Genomic DNA, 25,967 nt, shown 5'->3' on the forward strand with positions numbered 1-25,967 from the left:
CTCATTCAAAGTTGCGTTGGTATTTGTATGTTTATGAAAATGAATGGCGAAATTCGCTGCAAGTTCCAACTGTAGGAGCCACCCTTCCTCACTCCTACAACCATCTTACGGAGGAAGGGTCCCATCCCACTGCATCACACTTCGACGCGTCTTGGAAACAAAAAATGAAAGAACCAACACTAGGCACACATATAATACACTAGACTCTCATAATTCAAACCTTGTTAGTTCAAAGTTTCCACTATTTCACACGATTTTTTTTTATTTTTGGGTTCGCTATGGTTTCAATGTATTTTAAAGTTGATTAAAAACTGTTCCAGCGCACAAATTCAGTTCATTCATACTACAGTCAAATCTCGATAGAACGAACCCCCCACTAACAAACTTTTCAGATTAACGAACTTTTGAAAAATTCCGCACCGACTGGTAATAGTTTCAATGTAAAATGATTTCACTACTACGTAATTCAGAATACCTAACTTTTCAGAGTAACAAGCGCTAATTTGGTTCTGCGTTATATTAACAACGCTTCAGTACAACGAACTCGTGTTCTGAAACCCGTAGCGACCACTGGAGCAGTATGCAAGCAGACGACACAGCGAACGGAAACCTTGCTTCTCGGAACACGCGTGACGAAGCAGAGGGTAACAAAAAAAATGAAAGGACTTTTTCTTCTTTCTTTTTGTTGAAACGCCGATGCTGCACATTTACAGGCGCCGAGGCGAGGGCAACGCGGGAGGGCAAAGTCGGCGAGACATAGTGGGAGTTGCGAAGCAGAAGGCATGGGCGCGGAAGACCTGAGACAGCGAGGAAGCAGAAAACGAAACGCGAGAAACTTTCTTCTTTAGCTCTTTCTTCTCTTCGGAAGAAGCGATGACAGCCATATGCTACGGGTTTTTTTATCTTTGTCACTTCTGCATGCGCTCTAGGAGGCCTTGTCAATTGTGTTCTCTTTTTGGCGATTACTTATAGCATCCACAAAGCAAGTCGGAGTTCGCACTGCGGTGCTACTACAATGAGTTCATCTCTGCTTGCGACGAAAAAGCGGAAGCAGTTCGCTAAGCGAGAAAATAGATCGCACCACCGAATCGCACCACAGGAATGTGGATGAGCTGGAGGCCTTCACGCTGTCAAGCTTGTGCTGCACGTGTGAAAAAAAAAATCGCAGATTTTTTTAAAAGTAAACGTGCATTTTTTAGCGTTCGCTTGTGCATTTGTTTTTTCTCGTGAAAAAACAAGACACTTCATTTTAAAGGTAAGTCGTTTTGGGTGGTGGAAAATAAGTATTTATGGTTAATTCTTGGACTTTCGGAATAACAACCTTTCAAAATAACGAACGAATTGCCGCGGCCCCCTAAAGTTTGTAATACCGAGATTTCACTGTATTTACTACTTCATGCCTGGAAATACCTGCTGATTTTGTTGCTTCTAGTTGAACATTCACCGCTTTATGTCGCGAAGACAATTGTCAACCTACAGTGCCGCCAAACTAGCTAAACTGCACGTACCTACAATCGCATGCCGACTGAGAAAAGAAACAAAACTAACGCGTCTTTCGTCTATCGCATGCCAAACCATTTTTAATGTCACTTTTCCAGCAGTACACCAACGTCATGCAAAAAAACATCCTAAAGATAGGAAGGAGCTGCCAGCTGTCACGGAACATAACACATATCATAACACATCCCTCATTTACAAATGCAGGCACGCGATGCACTATATTAAATATCGTCGACATCTAGAAGCTTTACAAGTAATCATGCAGAACTGTCCATGATGCTGTTACAGTACTAAGAAACAAACATCACATTGCTAGTTGGTATACTGCCTCGTGTCTCATTCACGAGAACTCCTGATGATTCAAACGAAATTCTGAAGTCCCTTTGAGTTCGTATTTTCGAGTGTCCACAGTGACAGTAACTGTTCAGGTTTTACATCCCAAAGCCAAAATATGATACACCACAGTGAAGGGCTTCAACAATTTAGAACACCTGGTTTTCTTTAATGTGCACCTGAAGCAAAGCACATGGTCCTTTAGCATTCACCCTCCATTGGAACGCAGCCGCGGCAGCCAGGGTTTAATCCCACAGCCTTTGAACCAGCAGTCGACAATATTAAGTACATGGGAAGATGGTGTGCATAAACGACCAACCTTTGCAGCCACCTATGCAATCGCTGCATCGAGCACGTGCAGGCAGGCCAGCACAAGCTACAGATGTGTAGAGCTGCGCGGAGCGCAAAATTTTGGTTGCGAAGCAAACTCGAATATTGAAGTGCGAGCGCTAATCGGATCGAATATATTTTTCAAATATTTCATCAATATATCTAGAATCTTTTTCGAACAATTCGAAGCGAAATGGCAGAAAAATGCCTGCACAGGATTCCTAAGCATATCCTTATGAGATATGGCAACATGAAAGTGTTTCTTTATGTCATGTTGATGAAGCGTTGGTGGAGTGGCATTTCATCGCTGTCCTATCAAGAACAAGGCTGTGCGGAAGTCGAACTGTATTAGTACACGATTTGGTGCAGCCATAGTGTTGTCCACAACGCTTCGCATGTGAAAGGCAAAGATACTACAGTATTTACTCGCGTACTCCTCGCACTCGCATAATTCTCGCCGACCCCACATCGCCCAACAAAAATACAGTTTCTTTTTTTCCTCGAGTAATTATCGCACCCCCGAAAACTGCCGCAATAATGTTGTCTACTTGTTCCAGCCACTGACGATGATAGCGCGCGCCATCTGGCGCCATCTCTCAATCATCAAGCGTACTATTATTGCACGGGGATTCAATTTAATTTAAGCCAAGCCAAAGTGGCAAGTGTGCATTATGGCACATTTTGTATGTTGAGTCGGTAATCATGTCGCATTATGGGGCAATACTGAAGCTACACGGGTGCTCTCAAGTTCAAAGTGATAGATCATGCACTAAACGACAACAGAGCCGCCGGTAGGCCCTTCGGAGTCTACGAGTTTTGTGTTCGCTACTGATGACGGCAGCTGAAAGCCACCAAGACGCGTTGGGCCTGCCGTGTGCCTAAAACTGGGATTGATGGTTAACTTTATTTCTTCAAAAGGAAACTGCGGACGATTCTGTTAAATAGCCATTAGCCCAATACTGACGTCCCAGGGTTACCTTTTGAGGGCTCCTGTTGAGGGACGAACCCTACTACTACGCCGGCAACGCCTACAAGCTTCGTGCACGGTATCGTAATTCTCGACTATTTGCTTGCACTTTTCGCGTCTCAAATAAATCTTGCCTTGTGTTGAACCTGTGCTTTTATTGTTGAAATAAGTTTTAATTAGTATTTCTCAAAGCTTGCTGTTAGTTGCTGATGCGAGAATGCCCATTTGTGGCCATTTCGTTTTCTTTTTCGCTATGTATGTTTTCGTGGAAAGTTTTCCCTGCGTAATTCTCGCGCCCCCCAACTTAGCATCAATTTTCCACCAAAAAAAGTGCGAGAATTATGCGAGTAAATACGGTATTTCCTCAGCCTTTCCTCCTCTTTCAACTTCTGTGCAAGCCCAACAGATGTGGCAGGCAGAGCAGTGCTCCCTTCTAGTTAGGAGTTCCAAATCAGTTTCAGTGACGTCAACATACATAAAAATTTAAAATTTTGGATGGCAAAAACCTTCGGCATCTGGTTTTTCAATCTTCCTACCCAAATTTCAGGACCAAAACAGCATTAATTGAGCCCCCACCTCTGCCACATTTATCATTTCTATGTTGGAACCAGCGTTTTTTTGAGTCAATACACTTGCGACACTAACAAAGCCTGAAAGACAGCTTTGCCGCAATACGAGAATGTAATGAGGTGAAGCATAATAATGATTTGAAAGGGTCATTTTTAATTGAACATTGACTGCATTTGTCTTTGGGACGTTCCGAGTAGTTAGAACAGTGAAAGTTCCAGTGCGAATCAAATCGAATAGCCAGCACTATTAAAAATATTCGCAACATCAAATGCCTTTCGAAGTCATTCCGCTTACCCTGACACGTCGATGGCCAGCTGTGCTCCGGGACCCAGCACCAGAGACTCTGGCTGGGTCAGGGCTGGTGCCAGGAGTTTAGCGTGTGGAACCACCTGCAAAAAGAGCGACTGCTTCAAGACCTAGCGCAAGTTAGTAGGTACTACCAGTAGTGCGCACCCTATCTCTGCATCAACGCAATGTCAGCATAATAGGCGTGTGCAAAAGTGAATTTTAGGTTCCAAGCGAACTCGAAGCGAATAACAATGGGTCGATTAATTCCGAATCAAATAGTATATATCATGTGAAAAATAAAGGCATATATGTTATAGCCTAACCCACCCAATATATATATTTTTTAAATTGAAACAAGCCCTGTGCAAATGCCTCCCTCTCCTTTTGTAGCATTGACACAGGTCAATGCAACTTCTTTCCCCTTTGCCATTCTGTCCTGTATAGCGCCCAGCACGCTTGTCAGGATGAGAAGGGACAAGAAGCCTTTAAAGAGCGTGACAAGCCCTAGCAAAACTGCTTGTTCTTGACGAATTTGAGAAATTGTTGCTCGATTTTCATGCATTAAGCTCCAAAAACGATATTGTTCGATGACTACCATGAAAAACGGTTCAAGACCCATAGAATAGGTGCTGTTCCCTTGGCTGTCTGTTTAGTCAATATCATGAGTAATTGGGGGAAACCCACAAGAAGAATACTGTGACTGTATTTTATTGGCCCGCTTTGCAGCAGTCATACCTCGAGGGGCAACACTGCAGCAGTGCGGTTCTGCCACAGGAGGTGCAGTTCCAGGTGTCCCGGCAGAAGGGCGCGCAAGTGTGCCACACACAGGCCATCCGGGGGCGCATCTCGAGTCAAGGGAGCCACAAGAGACACCAGACCATGTTCTGAGGCAGCCCAGCGCAAGGAGCGGCTAATTTCGGCCGACAGGCACACCACCTTCGGACCCAGGCCTCCAGCAGCCTCCACGTGCACAGCCACCTGCAAGAACAGTGGGCTCTACTTCAGCGTACCTCTTTAACCTCATATTTTCAGTGTTAATATGGCTCGTTCACAGCTAGTCAAAATATTCGGAGCCCTCCCCTACAGCGCCTCTTATAATCACATCGTGGTTTCGGCACATTAAACACAAAAAATTATTATTAATATATGCAGTCTTTAACAAGAGAACGCAAGAGAACTACCGGAACTTATAATAAAGAATTAATCATTCACTAAATATCACAGTGATGACAACATATGAACCAACAATTAAGGCAGTGTCATGTCCATTTACGCTTGTGCGAATATTCGAGCACTTCGAATATTTGAACAAACATTAAAGTACTTGAACTTAGTTTTGAATAGAAATTATCGAAAATTTCAAAGTATTTGAAATGAACAAACATATATTAGTCCGCTGGTAAACCCCTATAAAGGTGGTTTCACTGCAGTAGAGGAACGCTTTGCCGTGAATGCACTTTTGCAAAAAAATTCTGCCTTACCATGGAGCCTTATTTCAAGGTTAAATGAACAAATTACAGTCAAGTCGACTTTTTTTTTCAAGTTGAAAGGCTTGTTATGCTGACTTATATGCTATAAGAATAGTTAATTTTAAAATATTTTAATGTTTAAAAACTCATATTTTTTCCAAAAGTCAAATCCTGCTACTATTCAAAGTTGCTTCCACTTCCTTTGAACCAAAATGAATTACATTTGCACATGTCTTGATTCAATAAAATATATATATATATATATATATATATATATATATATATATATATATATATATATATATATATATATATATATATATATATATATATATATTGCATGTTAGTTTGGTGATGAAAAATAAGCCCATTTTTAATATACTATGCAATATATACTATTCGAATTTAAACCAAATGACGATTTGCCTCAAACCTGAACTTCACTATTCACACAAGCCTGACTAATATATAGTATACTATACTGTCGCAGTATGCATAAGCCATATTGTATTTACACTATTGTGAATCGACCTATTTTATCAAAACTTGAAATACTAAGTTGGGAAGTCAACCTTGAAATGTAAACTAATAGCACCACTTCCAGCGGGACAAATGAGAAATCGGTAAACTGTGAGTTAGTCATGACATTGCTCTTGCGCTCTGGTGCTAGCTGTCACATACGTATACTGCATTTTCTTGCATATAACCCTAACTCACAGCAATTTGCAGAAAGCTTTCCGAAAAGATGCAATCCCCACATATTGTGGCGAAGCTAGCCTCAGTGCATAGGTGTGAGGCATCCCCATGATGCCAACTTTGCTGATTGGAATTCACATTTTTTGTCTTGACATTAAAATAAACATGTTGTGGTTCTGGTTCGCAAAACATTCCTACTTGAAATATGCAAGCTCTACTTTTTACAAGGAGAGTACAGAGAAGTGCGTGATAGGAATGGGGGTGATGAACGTATGAAGTCAGTCAACATATAGTCAGTCTAGCGACTATAAACTTATGAAATGAGCTTGGATTTTTTTAAGTGCAAATCAATGGGGACCCACCTCTGTGCCCTGAATGATCTCTCGCAAGGGGCAGCGCAGCCGCAACTCCTTGATGGCCACCACATGCACCAGCGTCTCATCTCTGCCATCAGAAGCTGCTGCCGTGGCCTGTACGCGGCCCTGGCACGGTGGGCCCCGTGCCTGCAGCAGTCCACTCGGTGACACCGACAAGCACGGCACCTCGTCGACCATGTCGAACTTGACAGCCATGTTGATTGGGCCTCCCGACCATCCCAACTGCGCATATGCACACACTTCACTTTGCAATCCGACGTTAGATGCCAATGTTACTGGAACAGAGCAAAAAAAGTAAATCAAACAATTTTTACATTAAGAATGCGAGAGTCTAACATGGTTCTTGTGCCTCTATGATCGTGGCTGTACAAACCAGTATGATAACACAACATTGTGTATCAATTAGCCAGAACGACGTCCTTACACATTGAACCGTACTTGGGAATTGCATCATCACCGTTTGTGGAGCTGCAAGCTTTTGTTGTAGTATTCCACAGCTCACCATCACGGTAAGACTCAGGCAAATATTTTGAAGGCAAAATACAGAAAAAAGGTTGTAGAAAACATCTAAGCATGTTGTTACGAGGTAGGAACATGGAAGTGTTTCTTTTGGTTAGGTTGGTGATGCACTGGAGGGGCACTGCTATGTCTCGTTCTTTAGACGTCTCCTAAGGAATGAGAAAACACGGAGGCTGAATTGCGTCCGTTACGTTACTCGGTTAAAGAAAGTGGTCTCGACCGCACATCACACATTGGCGCCAGCAACAGGGCCAGAAGGAGGGGTCACTTGCTTTATCCGCTCCTCGTATTTGCGAAAGCTGGACGAGTGCTCGAAAAACAAATTTTTCCGTATCCCATTTTCAGCTTATACAGCCCTTTTTGTCTCGAATTCTGAAATATGTTTACTGAGGACTACCTAAAGATGCTGTCAAAATGTATTGCATCTGCTGACACAGCCAAAATCATTGTGTTTCAGAAAGCAGCGTTTAAAAAAAAATTATAGCTGCACAACAGCACAACAGGGCACGACCATTTTGTGCTCATCAGATAAGATAAAAGCAAATGTTCAAAGTTTGTTGCAAGGCTTCTGATTGACTAAGTCTGCAAAGTTGCTCCAGCCCATCTCGCCATTAGCCTGATCCTTTGCTTCGGGACAGCACCTGCTGCATAAGCATAGCGAGGCTACAGCTGTCGAAAATCTCTCTACTTAGTGACGCATTCCCACTCGTTCTGCGTCAGCCATCATTTAGCAAACACTTACGCTTCTGTTTAGCAGCCATTACAAGCGGAAGCTCAACCAGATTACACCAGTACGCTGCACTCGTCGCGGACGTAACAGGCTCTCGTCTCAGACCGGCTCACGGCTAGACATTTTTCTCATCACTACTTTAGACCTTGTGACAAAAATTATTGCGGAACAAGTACTCACGATATAGCGTGACATACATACTTGCAGTGTGCATACACCATAGATATGCACACTGCAACTGAGCTTACTTTGAGTAGAGGATAAACCTAACTCCACTCAAGGCGCCATGATGTACGAGGTGAACCCGAACTTTGCAGGCAAGAACATTGCGCTAACGGACATGCAAAAGTGAAGAAGCTGCAATTTGTCTCGTCACAAGCATCGAATGGTGTCGCCCGCTGCCTCCTGGAAACAGTGGGTGGGCATTTTATGCAACTGAAGTGATAGGATGCTGCAACGGCCATGTTGAATGTTTGAGGGCTTTGCTGGAGCGAGCCACAAACTGGAAAAGCAATTCAAGCAAAGTAAGACCCCTTGATAAAGTTACTGACATCAACTAGCATATCAGCATCATTATCAAGGTTCCCAACACATTGCCATAAAATAAATGGCAATTGTTTACATTTTCACCATGAATAATTGGACTTGTTCTATTAAAGTTGAAAACTATCCTCTCCATTTGTTTGCCCTAGGCAAGCCCACATGCGGAAACTGCGACCATGACCCCCCCCCCCCCCCAAAAAAAAAAAAGTCTGCCATTTTTAGTTACTGTACCCCCGTGAAGCTACAAAAAAGAAGAAATATAGAATAAAATAAAAGTTATGCGGATTTTCAAGAAAGAAAGCCTTGACAAAAATACATCCTGGTTAGAGATTCGAAACCACTGGAACCAGGACAAATAAATCACAAAAAAGCTGGCGACAGCCTCTTGGCCAGTGGTCCAACCCGCACCTGGTACTCAGAGCCGACAGGTATGGTCAGGTTTCGAGGCTCCAGGCGTAGTGGGGCAAAGACTTGGACGGTGGCCGGGGCACTGAGTAGCTCCTCGGGGAAGTCCTTGGCCACGAACTGCACGGTGCCAGAGCCCAGGGCCTTGCCACGGACAGCAAAACGGCGGCAGTTTCGTCCCTCCTCCAGTGGTCGCAGAGACAGGGGACCCACGGTTCGGCTGGCGAGGGCCAGTGGAGCCGAGAGCGGCTTGCCCTCCACGTCCTCCAGGTACACCGTGACATCCACTTCTGCGCCGACTTGCACGTGGGAAGAGGACAGCGCGAGCCGCAGCTGGGCGGGCCACACGACAGACACTTGTAACGGCAACGCAGGGGCACGGGGCAGGCAGAGGTCACGCAGGTGAACTTCGACCTGTCCTTCTCTCAGTCCATGCAACAGAATCTTCCTCGGCAATAGTGTCAGTCCTGCGGGAGCGTCGCCATCCACGCTGTCTAAAGCAAAGTGGCCCGAGCCGTTCAGTATGCTCACGTTCACCTGCAGATGCAAGACGGAAACATCAACACCACCTTTTTCACGCAACACAGGGTGTGTGTTTCTCAATAATAATTGTTGGGGTTCCAAGTCACAAAAACACTATAGAAATATGAGACTGCAGTGGAGTGCTCTGGAAGTGAGCCTTTTTCACGTCCGAACAGCACTTCTAGAGGATAACGCCGAAATTAAAACTGGGGTCAGTGGCCTCCGAAGTTGTCTGCCATGCGTCAGTATACAATCTCAGGGACCTGGTCTTTCTCGTGATAATTCACAAATGTCGCCACCCAATCACACAAAAAAAAACATGGTGTGTGTGACGTCCCTGCCGTTGCGCATGTGCAAACTAGCCTCCTCACAGGGCCTCTCCGTCACTGGGCATCTCCACCAGCCAACCTCGGCTACGACACTTTCACGGCGACATGACCGGGTGCTTGCTTGAGAATTTTGTTCCAGTGATAATATTTGACCGATTATTCCAAAGGGCTTAGATGATGCTAAGGTAAAGTTTCTTGTGACCTCACAGCTGAACTGAAATACAAAAATCAGCTCTCAGACCTAAAAGTTTGTCAAGGCAATAAGCCTTCTCAATGCATATCCAGAAGCATGTGGACAGTTTGTTCTCTAGCATTGCTAACCTTAAATCAACCATGTCAAGTGGCCCACCTTCAGCCTGTCACCACTGTGACATTCACCTACGACAGGAGTTGCAGAAAGCTATCTCCTACGGGTGTTCCAGGTCCAGCAGCTCGTCTCTGCCCACTAGGGTCTTCCCTCTTTTCAACGATTCTGCATGTGTTCCTCAGAGTAGTACATCAAAGTTAGGACCGCCGAAGCAGCTGAAACCACTCACCTGATGAGACGGGTGTGCAAGCACTCGTACGCTTCCGCTCGACAGACGGGCAGCTTCCACCAGTTCCAGCTGCAACGAGCCGCTCACTGTCTGCACCTGTGCGAGTGGCGAAGAAGCACTGTAAGACGCTGCAACGCCTTTTGACACGTGTAATCACAGTATTAATACCGTGTGCGAGTGGTTTGTCATGTTTATATTGAAGGCCAGCCCTGTTGATGTGGGACTCCCAATAATACATAGACTTTTGATTCCTGCAAACATCCTTGTGTAAGTCGTATAAAATGCTCCGCATGCTTCAGGCACCCTGTGCCATAAGCGATGTGTCCATGTTAATGAAGTGCCGCATGTACAAAAACCAGTCCGATTTTTTGCAAAACAAAACAAAACAACATGGCAGTCACCCAGCGAAATTGCTGTCGACCGATACAACGGTCGCAAAATCAAGTTGCAATGTTCAGGTAGTCCCATGACGAAGAGAAGCTATGCCTATTGTCCACGTGAAAGTGCCACAAAGGAGTTTTCACTACAGAACTACCATAGTGCAGTGGCAAATCAACGAGTCTGAAAACAGAGCCACAACAAAGCCTGCACGCCAAGAGCCATGAATAAACTGTCCTGAAGCCCATTAGTGTCATTTGAACTGGGCTTGTAGTTTGCATCAAGGCTTGCAAAATTACCATATTGATTGCCACACATGTGCTACGAACTGTGCTCATGAGCATGAGTTAGTACAAATGCCCCGTGCTGTCTGTCACCATCGATCTGCAAACCGCTGAAGTTCCATAATGCGCAGTAAATTACAAGTCTTTAGTGCTGCTACAACATGGGTATCTTGCTACCTAATCTAATGTGTGGATATAGCGTGCGATGGCTTTGTTAAATGCCAAATGCAATGCAAGCTTCCTCATCTAGGCAAATTAGGTGCTAACGAGGGTAACATGGAAGCTGGCCACACTTAATGTACGAGTTCACAGAATCCTTACGTGCCCTTACCAGAACCCTGGGTTTCACGGAACACAGTTTGAGAACCTGTGTTCTGGTATTACACATTTAATGAAATTTGCCCGCAAGGCTGGGACTTGGTCTCTCATTCGTCGAGTTATCAGTCAAGCGTCATGACCATTAGAGCATTATGGCAGGTTCATCTGGCACTAAAAATCCCTTAGCTTCTATCATTGCTTCTTTAGTTCACGTGCACATAAGGATGCCGTCTACATCCCGGTGCCAAGGTCCAGATTACATAGGTACATTAAGAATAAACAAGTACCAACCAGTCTAGATTAGTCCTAAAAGACACCGTAAGTGTACCACGGATTACCATGACAACGCACCTTGTATTGGTGCAGGCCCGCCTGTTGAAGCACTTTCGCACTGAATCCAAGCACCGTTGCAGTAACTGTGAGCAGTCCAGTCTTTCCTTGCGTCTGCAGAACTTGAAAGTCTGGGCAACCAGCAATACAAATATGAGAACTCAGGCTATGAACATGGCTAATATTGAGAACTTTCACTTCAACTAACACTTTATTACCTTAAAGACCCCCTAGAGGGGGTATTACATAAGGGGTGGGAAACATACAACAAATGTAATACATATGCAGGATGGGTATAAGTATGAACAGGGGTAACCAATACAGAAATAAAATAATACATGTGCAGAATCAGTATACGTATTAACAGGCGTAACACCTTGCCAAAAAGTTTGCAACCTTGCCATTAACGTCCCAAAACCACGATATGGTTACGAGAGATACCCTAGTGGAGGGCTCTGAAAATTTTGATCACTTGGGGATATTTAATGTGTGCCTAAATCCAAGCACACGAGCCTCAGGCATTTTCGCCTCCGTCAAAAATGCAGCCACCGCAGCCGGGATTCGATCCCACGACCTGCGAGTTAGTAGCCGAGTGCCTTAGCCACTAGACCATGGTGGCGGGGTACGATAAATTACTGAAGTTACCCTAAATAAGCCCATGAGGTGAACAGTCACAAGTGCCGATCCTGTGATAGAACACAAAAGTGACTTTGCAGCAATGTAGCTGTACATGCACGCTGTGCGATGACCTGGAATCTTTGCGCTGCTATTAATATTGAGTTCGATATAGGCAAAAAACCAAGAAGTGCGTTATTTCAGGAGGTTTCATTTCAGTCAAAACTTTATAGCATCAGAAGTTTTTTATGGTTTTCAATTGTCTTGTTGATTGCATAGATTAACATTTCAGAAAGAAGCACGGGAAGATTCACCGAAAACATTGGTTTGTTCAAAATGTGTCACTTTTTCCCTGGCAAAAAAAACTGAAAATGAAGTTCTGAAATAAACAGAAAGGAAGGTTTCCAAACGCATTACATACATCAGCGGGACGTTCTCGGACACAAAAGGTCGCCAGGCTCATAGCTGGGACCTTCCTTGACAGCCACAAGTTCAATAAAGCTTGTTGTTGGGGCTAGTTGGTAATTCGTCATATCGTAAGATATTTAGCGCAACTTTGTACTCATGCAAACACTTATACGTTCACTCGAGAAACACGCACCATACGCAGCACTGTGTGTTTCTCAGGTGGGAGAGTGAATGAATGTATGAGTGTTTGCAGGACTACAAAGTTGCGCTAAATATCTTACATTAGGCGAAAAGTTCACTGTGAGTGTTTAGCGGCTTTTCGTTGTTGTTTTTTTTTGTTTTTCACCAGCCCTCAACTGGTGGCTTCAAGAGAGTTCGGACCAAACTCAGGAAAGCTTCTGTAGTGTAGCAGCCACAATTGACACCCGCCTGCTTCGAGATGTCCAGTGCACCAGTGTTTCCATTGTTAAACTGACATGCACAAATATTTTAGTTCAAACAAAACAGAGTGCAGGCTCGCATAGAGATCTTTGGAAAACGGTGCCAGAGCAATCCATTGAAGCATTCATTTGAGCTTTGGGTTTTCCCACACATTTTGTCAAACCTTATTGTCTGAACAAGGTGCAGCACGAAATTCTGACCAATGGTGGCAGCAAAAAACAAAGGCATAAAATAGTCATAAAATCGCAATAGAATCGCTCTGTGATAACGCTTCAGCTTATGCTGTGATAACATGTTGCAGACCACACTGAAGACATTGACGTTAAAGGGATACTAAAGAGAAAAAACTTTTTTCACGTGTTAGTAAAGAACAATTTCACAATCCCGAATACACCACTCTTACCGCAACAACAACGCTTTGCAAGCGTAAAAACGCGCGACAAAAAAAAATGCGGGTTGGCGAAGCCGCTTTGAGATTCCCGCACCAAACGTTGTGACGTAAGAAATTTCAAAGACGTCTACTGGGTCTACGTAGTTTCCAATTAATAAAAATGTAGTACATTGTAATCTGTAGGTGCCATAGACTCAGCCAATGAAGTTACAGAAAGTTTTATCGAGTAAATGCCACAAAAATACCGAAAGTACAATTCGAAATTTGTGGCACCACGCGCGGAGCTTTCGGCGCGAAATTTGAAAACGAAACTTCAACCTTGACTTTCTCCTCTAATAATGAACTCATGATAAAGTAACATAAGACGTCAGAGTTCTCAGAGTGCAGTATGCGAATTTAAACCAAGTCATTGTCCCTCTTTAGTGTCCCTTTAGGCACAGTTTTTAAAGACATTCCCTCAACGTCGTGAGCAGACCCACCTCGAACGACTTGACGGTAACCGGCCGAGCTGTCCACATGGCTCATCACGTCCCACTCGTTTGCCAGCTTGGCGAGGGTGGAGTCCGACAGTTCCCACAGCACGTCGAGGGACGACGTATTGGCTAGCTGCCGGCCCTCGGCATCCCGCACAACCAGCTCCACCTCTAGGGGACCACCACTGCTTGGCACCTGTTAAAACACGAAGACAAGAAGAAGTGTAAGTTGACTGAAACAACCAAGAAAGCATAAAGAGGCCATCTTATAATGGTCATGATGGTCTCATTTGCTTTGATGGTGACAAGTCACCTAGCCTGTTCATTATAAGCAGTCTAAGCTCCATCCATTAAAGTCAAGCGTTCGGACTATCTTTTGTTTTTCCCACAAGCTTCTGCTTTGTTGCAAGAGGATTCAGCCAGGTTCACATTGTGAAAAGTGTTGGAAAACAAAGCTGTAAGTGCGCGAATTTATGTTAGGGCAGGCCAAGACAGCTTAGACTCATTTGGAGAAAGAGTGAGCGAATATTCAAAATTTCGAACATTTTTCTAATAGTGCTAGCTATTTGATTTTATTTGCGCCGAAATTTCACTATTCGAACTGTTCGACCTTCCCGAAGACAAATACAGCCAACATTCAATTGGCAGTGGGCCCCCTCAAATTTTCAACAGGCTGCGCCCCATTGCACTATGGTGTTACCATGCCTTTGAGACTCACAGACATGACTTCGAAAAGCTTCACTGTTAAAATAAAATTGGCAAAGCTTACACAAAGCCGCACAAGGCTTTAAAACAGTGAGAAACTCAGTAATTCTGGAGACTAATCTGGTTGCTTCCAGGTCTTAGCTAAGTGATGTGGGTCATTTTAGGTGATTGCTAGGCTTGAGCTAGGTGATGCTAGGTTCTGTCTACGTTGATTCTCAGCACAGAGAGGCTCACACGACACTCGTCTCCAAACCTCGGTGCCAGAAACTCAAGCTGAGACTGAGCATTTTATTTCTCACAGATCGACGGGCAAGTGGTTGTTGGCATAGGTTTTTCGTCACATCGCAACCTTCTCACAGCCACAGTCGCCTTTTCGGTGAGCTAGTATTCTCTTGTAGTACGTACACTGGGTGCACAGCTCAATGCTGTTGCTTCACTGCCATTTGATGAGCCGATTGTTGCCTTCTTCCTTTTTAGTGAACTGGTGAGATTTACCCAATTTCTGTGGCAGATCGATTGTGTTAACTCTTGCCTTTTTGTATTTTTCAGTGGACCAGTAGAGGGCAGTGAAATTCACCTAATTTACATGGCACATACCCATTGACAAAAGTTTTTGGTTTTTCTGACAAGGAACGACTAGCAAAACAGCTTCGCGGTTAAAGCTGCAACTGCCATCGACCACACCGCCGCTGCTCCAAATGCTGCTGATGTTACTGTCGCAGTCATCACCACAACCATCATTACTAACACAACCACAAGCATCGAGCTGAGCCAACCAGAGTGACCGACTGAACCCTCTGACATTGTCACGTGGTGCACGTTTTCTTGTGGTGCGCTTTTATCAGCACCTCTGTTTCTGCAGATGTTTCAGCTTTAACTGAATATTATTCACGGCATTTGCATGCATTGCGTTTGCCAATTATAGACTTGCTAGGTGTTGGAACACGTCTTGCCTGGGTGATATAAACCTAAAAATATTATGTGGGGCTCGACATCTCAAAAACCATGATATGATTGTGAGTAGGCCAGTACCAATAGTGTATTTGAGGTTTGAAGTGAATTCGAAGTGAATAGACATTTTGGTCAAATAATTTTGAATCGAATTCGAACAGTGCATATCACGTATTTGTGATGGGCATATTAGTACCATGTGCAATGGTTTTTTTTTTTTTTGAAACAGGTCGTTTAAAAATTATATTCTTTTGGCTCAAAGAAGTGGAAACAACTTTGAATAGTAGCAGGATTTGACTTTTGGTAGAATGCAAGTGACAACCTGTAAAATATGTTATGCTTTAAAGTTTACTAAACTTGGAGCATATAAGCTGGCAAAAGTTTTTCTATTTTAAAAAATTATCAATAGATGTGAGGGCAATATGTTCATTTAACCTTAAAGTGGGGCTTTGCAGCAGTGCAGGTTTTTCCAAAATAGGTGTTTTCATGGTTTAGCACTCCTCTACTGCAATGAAACCACCTTTACAAAAAAGCTAAAGGGACACTAAAGTCAAATAACAATTCACGTCAGAGTGAAAGCTCAATTTATGACATCTAAAACAACAATATCATCAACAGTGCCCTCCTTACAAAGAAATTAAGGTAAATGCACCAGAACACAAGCACCACAGTAGGACATTTTCAAAATGATCCCGATGACATCAGACGGACCGCCTACAATTAATCACTAGTAATCGATGTAACTGCACTAAATAAAGAGCCTTCCGTGCATCAACAGACGCAATAAAATGCTGATTTTCCGTTTCTGTTGGATTCATGCAACAAAGAACCGCCGGACGTTACTATGGGGAATGGCGCAAGTGGTTCAAAAATTCAATTTTCGCATGGTTACATGGGACAGGTGGTGCGATCCAGCGGGGTGCAGTTGAAGCAAAAGCGTCTGCAATCTCAAAGCCAATTGCAGGAAATTGATCAATGGACGTTGTTGCTGCTGTGGCTCCCGCTGATTTCAGTCTGCTGCTACTAGCCCAGTAAAGCCGGGCAACATTGTGCACGGCAACAGTGATGTGAGACGGACCACTCGGTCCGCTTCTTGAGGCGGGTAATTAGAAGCGCGCTAACCCGATGCGGAGCACTAAAACGTGATTTTTTTCAAAACAGGTTCTTCCTTGGCACCAAAGTAACACTACGAGGTTTCTGGACCTCCATTTCAACAATCGTCGACTTAATAGTTGGCTGTAGTGTCCCTTTAAATACTAACATGTACATTCAAAAAAATGCTTTCATGGCATAGCATCCCTCTGCTACAGTGAAACCCCATCTACAGGAAGTTGCATGTGGACTAATGTATAATTTTATTCATTCCTTTCGAATACATCGACATTTTCAAGAAATTAAATTCGAACAAAGGTGAACTCAAACACAGTAATATTCATTCGAATATTCTAAGCATTCTACTACTTTGCACAAGCCTAATTATGAGAGATGCTGTAGCGGAGGGCTCCAAAAATTTTGACCATTTGGTGTTCTTTAACGTGCACTGGTTATACAGTCGAGCCCACATATAACGACCCCACTTAAAATGAACTTTCGCTTAAAACGAACAATATTCGTGTGACCGTGAAAATATACATTGTTTCAATGACACAAAATCGCGCTTACAACGAACGTCTCCGAGCACCGCCGATCGGTTACAGCGAACGGAGTCGGCGCTCCGGTGACTTCCCAGGAGACCACTTTCGACCACGGATGAGGCATCGGCGAGGTGCCCTGGATTCTTATTGTTAAATGCCGACCCTGCTTATGCATCCCCTTAGTTCCCTAGTCGCCGCTCTCCCAGATCGCTCTGTTAAGTACCCTTCCGTCTTTTGTTGCCCCGCTACCCTGAGGCACGCCACATCACCAGACGAGGCCAGTGTTTTCACACTGCCACCCATCTTTCGAAGATCTCCCCTGTTTTTGATCGCTGGTACTGTCGTTACCGTCGCCGGCCTGGAGTGACCAGACCATTTGCCAACATCGTCTGTATCCGATCGTCTGCGTTTTGTCTTACTGTATCGTTCTAGAGCACGCGCGTACGCTACCCCGCCCACTCTGATAATTCACGATTCTTTTCGTGTTTAGGACCTGTTCTCGCTCACTTCGCACTAGGCCTAGCATGCCCTCCGCACGCATGTGGAAACGTAAAAACGGCCGTTAATTTGCGCGAAACGAATCGCGAAATATCGAAGTCGGTGAGGCCACGCAAGCCCGCCGGCGCAACAAAACGATTATTTGGCCACGACCACCGATTCTTTGAACACCACCACACGCACTGATCCAGGCGGCCGTGCTTAGACCTTCGTGCGTGCCATCTATGCGCGAGTTGCACGTTTTGCGGACCTTTCAAGCAAGCTGCCCGACCTGCCTCCTTCCCGCGTTTTGGTTTTCAAGGTCACCTCCCCGCCGCATCCTCCCCTCTCTTCACTCTATCACAACTCCTTGCCCTTCTCTTGCAAATCGGCTTTCCTCTCTTGACACAACTCCTTCGCCTGTCTCCACTGCTCAGCGACGCTTGCCACGTTGACTCGAATTCAGAAGTTTTGTTTTTTGACTAGAAACGGACCCATAGCTGTACCACGCATTCTTGCATGTGCGTTGCATGTGCACGTCTTGCTCGCTCTCGGTGTGCGTGTCTCAGGATGGCAGATAAGAGGCCTTGCATGCTTTTTTCGTGCCGCTCAACAAAACGTCGAAAGTGTGACCGCTTGGCTTGGGCGTAAACCGCGCATTAGGTGCCACGTTGCGCAGCGCTTGCTCATAGCTGTTGACCACCTGGCAGCCAACTTGCCGCTTCGGGTGTCCCGGTATTCAGCTGTGGAGATGAATACTTCATGCGCGGCGGTGACACCAACATGCGCGCGAAACTGTTTTCGGGAAGCCGACTTCGTCGACGTCGGGCCCGATGCCAAGCCTGAAGCTTCCGAACAGGACCGCTCCGGCAGTGACTTGTGGCAGCGCGTCGTCGACTCTGACCGGGCAGAGCAGGTGGGACATCTGTTGCGATGGTTTAATTACAGCCGATGATGATGCCGACACTGCGGAACCGTGCACAGATTAGGGCATTGTGAATTAAGTATGTGGCAAGGGCGATTTGGAGGAATCGGATTGTGAGACCGACGAGACTTTAGAGCCAGTGCCTCATGCAGCTTATGCCACGGGCCTCAGCGAAGAGCACGCTGCCGTTTGAAATAAACTCGAGACCGCCCTTATCGCTTCTGCTCTTTGGAACACATGCATCACGAACTTTTTTGGGCAAAAAATTTTGTGTTTACACTCGCAACTTCTTTAAAAGCTGTGTTTCATTTACTACGAACTTTGGGATACAGCGAATGGATGCCTCGTCAGGCTCAGGTTCACTATAAAAGGGCTCGACTATAAACCTGTTAAGGCGAATGTTCCGTTCTTTACCAATTAATATGCCTCAGTAATGCCTCAGTATGCCTCAGTAATGGCATATGCCTCAGTAATGGCATGGTATGACAAAGATATTCATGAGGGACTTCCAAACACATAAAACCCAAAACATGGCGAGCCAAGAAAAATACAATTTGTATGCAACTGCTCTGAGAGCAAGGCGAGAACATCTGCCTGCCACTCATGGCACCTCCTGACACACTCGCCTTATTTTCAGGACATGACGCCGACGAGCTTAGCCGAAGTTCCACAGATGCGGGTAAGGAACATGCAAACCTGCAGCAAACACAGATAAAAAGAACATGTCAGCATCGCAACTGATAAGATAGATGAAATACAATAGAACAGCGACTTTAAAGAATGGCATCAAATGACTCGTAAAGAGCAAAGCTACGACTGAGCTCTCGCCTGATAGAAGCACGGCCAGTGGCTGGGCTGGGTAAAGTGGCCGAGGCATTGTTGCCGACAGAGAGTTCCAGGTCCTGTGTCAGTAAGAAGAAAAAACGTTCACGGCACAAAAAGCATAAGCACACATCCCAACTTGTTACAAGCGAAAAAAACCAAGAGCTTGCATGTTCAATAGTATTCTGGGTAGAATATTCTGTACAATAGTATTCTGCAGAATACCACTACGAGTGGCCTCTTCGATAACTCTTATGTCCTATTTGCGAAACCACAGAACACTCCATCAAGTCACCATCATGGCATCAGCGTCTACGACTACACCTGTAGTGTTTATCACTGCCTTTTCTTCGCGAATGAGACACTTATGACATCAAGAGCATCACTTTGCCACTATTTAGACAAATCTAGCAAGAAAATGTAGTCTCACGATACATAGTTACTGGTGTTGTGACAGCGACGTGATGGATCATATGACAGGGGTGTTCGGCATGTTATAGGTTGCCCTAAATGAGACGGCCGGCCTTTGATCCAAGATGGCAGTGCTGTGGTGCCGAGACAAAGATGGGTACAGTTAACGTGTGTGTCACCCCATCACACACACAAAAAAAGAACACTGAATGTTTTGTCTGGACCTTGTAGAGTGTCTTACGAATACATCGTATTGACTAGCAAGAATGAGCCCAAACTACACTCCTATGTGAAGGGTTCGGTACACTAAGTTCTCCAGTAATGCCAGCTATTTCCAACCTTCACTATTTACGGTCGACATTCAAGCTGTCATCTGTGCAAAGACTGGCAGGAAACAATGACTACCACTGGACGTTTCTTTATTTTCTCTTTACATTCTGTTTTCACGGTTTATAGGCCATTGCTAATCTGCATTTACATGCATTGCCATTTTACAGTGCCACAGTTTACTCACCGTCTCGCCCAGTCCCTCACACAGCACTCTGAACACATGTAGGTCCTCTGCGTAGCAAAAAAAATTGTGATGCATGGCAACTTTCCTTGTACCAATGCTAGGCTTAACAGATTAGTTCACCACGTCGACATTTCAGTTAGAGAAATTAATTATGAAAAATTTTGCAAATATGTATTCGATTGCTTTGAATACTCAAGCAAATATTACTGAATTCAAAATTATTAGAAATTTTGAATTACTTGAAATGAACAAACAGGTGAACACTAGTCCACATGTGATCTATTTGTAAAAATGGTTTCACTGCGGTGAAGGGGTGTTAAATCGCCAAAACACCTTTCCAGGAGAAACCTGCACTGCCACAAAGTTCCACTTTAAGGTTAAATAATCATATTACCCTCACATCGATTCATTCTTCAAGTTTAAAAGATTGTTATACCCAGCTTATATGCTCAAGGTAGAGTAAATTTTACATTCAATGTAACATGTTTTACAGGTTATCACTCGCATTCTACAGAAATTTAAATCCTGTTACTAATCAATGTTGTTTCCACTGCTTTTGAATAAAAAATAATGGCATTTTCACAGGCCTTGTTTAAATATGTTTTAAATATTGTGCAGGTTAGTTTGGTCATGAAAAACATGCCAATTTTTTTACAATAAGTGATATATACTGGTATATGAATTCGATTTGAAATTATTCGATCAAAATCATTATTCGCTAAGGACATAAAATTCACTATTCGCACAAGCCTAGAATTAAGTATTCACATGAAAGCATTCTCTGGCTTCACTGTCTATCACTCTGTGAAAATGTAACCAACAAACCAAAACGACTTACTCTTCATATGGAAGGGATCCACAATGCGCTTGATGGTTACTGGCTTGGCAACCCTCGGCAACACTGCATAATAACAGGGTGGTGCAAGTGTGAGTGAAGACCATGCATTAAATAACAGTGCACATCTACGCTACATATGCGAGTGGTTGTGAGAGAAGGGGAATTGAAGGGCTTGTCTTTTCTTTATTCGACACAACCTTAACGAGGACCAACTAACAATGAAGCCAAAGAAAGTACAGGAGAAGGTACAGTATAGTAAAATTTTAAAACGCAACATATTTTACAGAGTGTCACATGCATTCTACCGAGAGTCAGATCCTGCCAATATTTGAAGTAGCTTCCATATCCTTTGTACCAGAAAGAATGGCAATTGCACATGCTCTGTGTGAATGAAAAAAACAAAAGAAAATATTGTACAGTTAGTGACATCATGACGAATATGCTCAATTTTTTTTCATATTTGATATATACTATTCAAATTCAATTCGAACGAAATCACTGTTCCCATCGAATTTGCTTCAAACCTTAAATTTACTACTCCCATACTATATTTATTCCAATCTAGGCTGATAGTTTTTTTTTTTTTTCAAATTTCTTTGCATCAAACTTTAGGGTTGGCTTAGATTCGAGGCTTTTGAAAAACGCACCTTTTTTTATGGAGAAAATTGGTGCACAACTAGCGCCACCTAGATGGTATTGTAGCAGTTAGTGCTGCACTGGTGATATGTACAGCTAAGACCATTTATAATGTCACCGCTTACAGTGCAGAAGTGGCTATGTGTTTTTTTTTTTCTGACTCTCATTTACCTTTCCATACAACTAAATATAACTCGTACCGCTTACTGTACAGCCCCCCACCCCCCCAGATGAAAGACCAGCTATCATGCAGCTGCTGGAAAATTCCCAGAGAAGCAGCGACGAAGCATATGCGCACTTCTCTGCGGAGGCATGCCCGCTGGAGAGAGAGCAACGATGACATTACAAAGCAGAGGGGACGCAGAAAGAACGAACAACAAGGAAAAGGGGCAGAAGCGCAATCCAGGCACATGGTGTGAGGACGGGGAAAGGCCTTTGCTTATGTCGCCTATCATGTACGCTTTGCTTCAAACAATATTCCTCAATCTCATCAAGAGTGCGTTAACGCTGTTTTGTTGCTTCAGTTTTCTGAAGAGAAAATAATTGCACCATCGTAGACTGCAAATATCAAGCATGCGACTTCGATTTCCCTCGCGATTGATCGTATTGAAAGCCGCAGTTGGGCTTTCACTTGGCGACCAACACGCGAATTCACCCGCTTGGAAGACTTCTTTCATTACAGTTGCTGCGCTGTTCCCCTGAATTTGAACCACAACTGTTTCACCCACGCTTTACTTGTCGTATTTAGAAAGGGTGACTTACATCTTGAACCAAAATGAGGGTGCATGTGCACAACAGTGGTAGTTCGTGGTCGTCACTGTTTTGACATCGTGCACACACCTGGAAAATCAAAAGCGTGCGTTTCACATATAGTTTCTGCACCACGTGGCACCGCGGCGAAGCCCCTTATTAATGAGGAGGCAGGAAAAGCCAGTTGACCATCTACCGCTACAGCGCATTTTTTTTTTTTTCCAAATTGCCGGCCCTGCAGGTCTATGGACGTTAATTGGAAATTGAAACAAATGCAAATTTCCACTCCAGTCGCGAAATTGTTAGAATCGCGCGGCTGCCTGTCGGTCAAGTTATGGACTTGTGCAGTTTTTATAAAATGTTTTGGTTATAGAGACGTACCATTTAGAGAGCGGATATTCACAGCTGCGACAACTTATAAGTGGGTTATGATGTACCTGTATAACAGCAATGCGCATAGTAATATACACCTCCATAGCAGCATGTTCCGCTTCATTTGACGAGGCACATCACAACGCGTGGTCACGCAACGTGCTGTCCGCATAATCTAGAGTTGTTCTGTCCCCTGCTGACCTGTTGTGGGTATTTGCTATAAACTACAGGTTGGGTGAAGGTCCAAGTGCAGTTTGACAGTCGCAGCCACTCACATTGCACGCGGTGGCCGGAAGGCAGCATGGGCCAGGGCCGGGGGCCCCCTTCAAAGGCCACCTCTTTGAGTGAACCATAGGCCACCGCAACACTCTTTGCTGGGTGCACAGCCTGCAAAAAAAAAAAAAAAAAATAGACTGTGAGTCGTGTGCAAACAGTGAAGCTAAAGACTGACTGCCAGTGTCAATGAGAGAATAGAATACTGAGAGAGACATTAAAGAGACTTTAAAAAGGGGTTCATCGCAGGTGGGGCCCTTCTTCCAAGGCTCTACAGGCTATATGTAGTGGCTCGGTGGGCTTTTTTAAATGGTAGACAGACGGTGACCTGCCAAGGCTGCCTAAAACAGGCATCTTTCAACAGGTAATGTCACTGCCTCTAGTGCCAATTCCTCTGTTCCAGGATTTTTCGAGTCAAGCTTTTATAACAGATTTTTGTGTCGTAAGTGCTTAAATACTGCGCTGCTATGGGGATTTAGTTAATGCAGCTAAGGAATGGAAATTTGGGCAAAACGCAGGCAGGGGTGTGTGAGTATTCAAAATATCGAATAAGGTTCGAATAGTATTTGCTACTCGATTCGATTTGAGCTGGAATTTTACCATCTGAACTACTCAATTTTCCCGAAAACAAGTACAGTCAATGTTCAATTGACAATGACGCCTTCCTTCACTACGCTTCAATGTTTGTTTTTTCACTTGGAACTATTCCAAAGATGTTATATTCGATTCGCACCCAACATTTTGCTGTTTGCACAGCTCTAACGAGTACCACATTAGGCAATTACGTCTTTGATAGCACTAACCTGCAAGGACTCGTAGCATCCGAGCAGCACGGTCGACTGCAGCGTGCCGTGATTCAGCTGCAGGCGCGCATGCCCAGCCGCCAGGCATTGCACGCGAACACTCGTGCAGCCACGTCCTACAGGTGGACCTCCTCCAACCATCTCTGTGCCAACCAAGCAGCACAACAGTCAGTTTCTGAGGAGAAAGACTTCATAAAACAACATCAGGAAGCAGTCCACGGAAGCACAGGGTTTTCTAAAATTAACTAGAGGGGACTCTGGCACTTCGATTGTTCAGCGACCATGGGAATGATGGGTACCTAGTACACTGATTTGCCTAGTCTTCATACTTGCGGACAGTGAATCGTACTTGCAGCTTTGTTTATTACTGAGTTTTGGTTTTGTTTCGAAAGAAGAAATAAAGCCTTTTGAACTTTTTGACCCAGTTCAAAAAGGTAAGCCTAAAAGAATAAGGTGATGAAGTGCCCCTGCTGAACATTTGCTGATTTTTGTTTTGTGAAAAAACAGCTCCAAGCCACACGAACACACAGGGAGCCAGAAGTACGAAGATTAGACAAACCCGTGCACTACCCATCATTTCCATGCTCGCTGAAGCGCCGTGCTTTGCAGCTCCCACAGACACTAACGCCAGAGTTCCCTCTAGTGTGTATCAGGAAACTCTATGCACGAAAGTAAAGCAGTGGAACTGACACATAAATAATTGCTGGAAGTTTCTGAGAATTCCGTAATGAAATCGGTGATTCCAGCATTCCATTTTTGCCATCATCGGCCATCTTCAGGTGTCTGAGTATTTCAATATCAGAACCGGAGCTAGATGGCTGGCCTCCGACTGCCGGAAAATCAAGAGCCCCGCTACATTTCTTGAGAAATGTTTCTTGCTCTTGCACGTTAAAATGGCTTGTCAGCCTCAACTTCTACTGGATTCAGATCATATGCTTTGCCGGATACAGTTAAACCTGGATAAAACGAAATTGACAAATTCCAGGAAAAATTCATTATGAAGAGGATCCGTGATATGCAGCTTCAGTATGAAAATTAAAAAATAGACACACATTAGAAAGGAGAACTAAGGGTAGAGGTAACCCAAAAGATTTTTCACCCCCAAACTTATTTGCATTGAAAAATGCATTATTCTTGCAATAGCAATTATCTGGACACAATCAACAGGTTCTTGGCGTCGCCAACCAACGGGTTCTTGGCGTCACCGCCATAATACATAATGAATCCAATAACAAATCGATCGCCGCCATAATCCGCAACAAGCCCACGCGCATTGTAACTTTATGAGCGGGTAAAAGGGCACAAGTGCTATTGAAGCAGTATTGAAATGAGCCGGCCCTTCTCTATCATCTGGAAGGCCCATACGATAAAATCCCCCCCTCGTGTTAGAACTGCCGTTGAGTGCTCAAACACAAAGAAAACCGCTTGTCTGGAATGAGCATGAAAATACGTGTAGGGGGGTCCCTCGAGTAGCAACAGTGAACTTTGATTTTAAGGGTGCTGTGGCGATTGCTAATGCGCGTGCTATCACGGCAAGCATCAGTGCACCTTCAACACGAAGAGACTGTGTGAAAAGAGCACTTCTTTCTGGAGCGGCCGTATTTGGTTACACCAACATTTTGTAGGAGTCCCACGATATCAGATCCACAAGACTTAATTGCCAGCCTTACTTCGTAAAACCTTACAATTTCGCTATTGCATTCATTGCATTGCATTCAACATGCCGTTGTGCTGTTGCCAGCGCTATTGGTGAAAGCTACAGTTTTGCGAACTTGCGACGCAGCGCAAGATAGAAACACATAATGAGCCAACCTCTAAAGATCCGTCATTGTCACTGTGGTGTCGAAAGGTTTCCATCACCATCTAATGTGGCATCCCTTCGGTGGTGACGGCACGCTTGTGCGCATTTAAAAAAAAAAAGCAAAGCTGAACATCCACGCGCAGTGAAACCACCCACACGCGTACTGTGTCGAAAACGAAGAGCAAAGGACACGGATACCAAGGGAAAATTATTCAGCAAAGTGCCCTCTATATGCAGCGCGGCCCCACATGTGTGACGATAGTTATAGCGCGAGAACAGAACGATGACAAAAAGACAAGAGGG

At 44.3% G+C, this 25,967-nt stretch overlaps 1 protein-coding gene across 1 annotated transcript in view; it reads right to left on the reverse strand.

The window, feature by feature from the left end:
• LOC119181467 (nuclear pore membrane glycoprotein 210) overlaps nt 1-25,967 on the reverse strand; it is a 69,712-nt gene that overhangs the window by 20,482 nt on the left and 23,263 nt on the right. The window contains exons 12-24 of the mRNA XM_037432721.2: nt 23,864-24,006; nt 23,063-23,174; nt 21,030-21,092; nt 20,192-20,238; nt 19,273-19,346; nt 19,071-19,140; nt 13,759-13,948; nt 11,446-11,555; nt 10,115-10,210; nt 8,731-9,264; nt 6,516-6,752; nt 4,724-4,966; nt 3,995-4,089 (exon numbers count right to left, since the gene is read on the reverse strand). Coding sequence (XP_037288618.2) covers nt 3,995-4,089; nt 4,724-4,966; nt 6,516-6,752; nt 8,731-9,264; nt 10,115-10,210; nt 11,446-11,555; nt 13,759-13,948; nt 19,071-19,140; nt 19,273-19,346; nt 20,192-20,238; nt 21,030-21,092; nt 23,063-23,174; nt 23,864-24,006 — 2,014 coding nt within the window. The remainder of the gene's footprint in view (nt 1-3,994; nt 4,090-4,723; nt 4,967-6,515; nt 6,753-8,730; nt 9,265-10,114; nt 10,211-11,445; nt 11,556-13,758; nt 13,949-19,070; nt 19,141-19,272; nt 19,347-20,191; nt 20,239-21,029; nt 21,093-23,062; nt 23,175-23,863; nt 24,007-25,967) is intronic.

The sequence above is a fragment of the Rhipicephalus microplus genome, chromosome 10, assembly GCF_043290135.1.
Source record: "Rhipicephalus microplus isolate Deutch F79 chromosome 10, USDA_Rmic, whole genome shotgun sequence".
Lineage (NCBI taxonomy): Eukaryota > Metazoa > Arthropoda > Arachnida > Ixodida > Ixodidae > Rhipicephalus > Rhipicephalus microplus.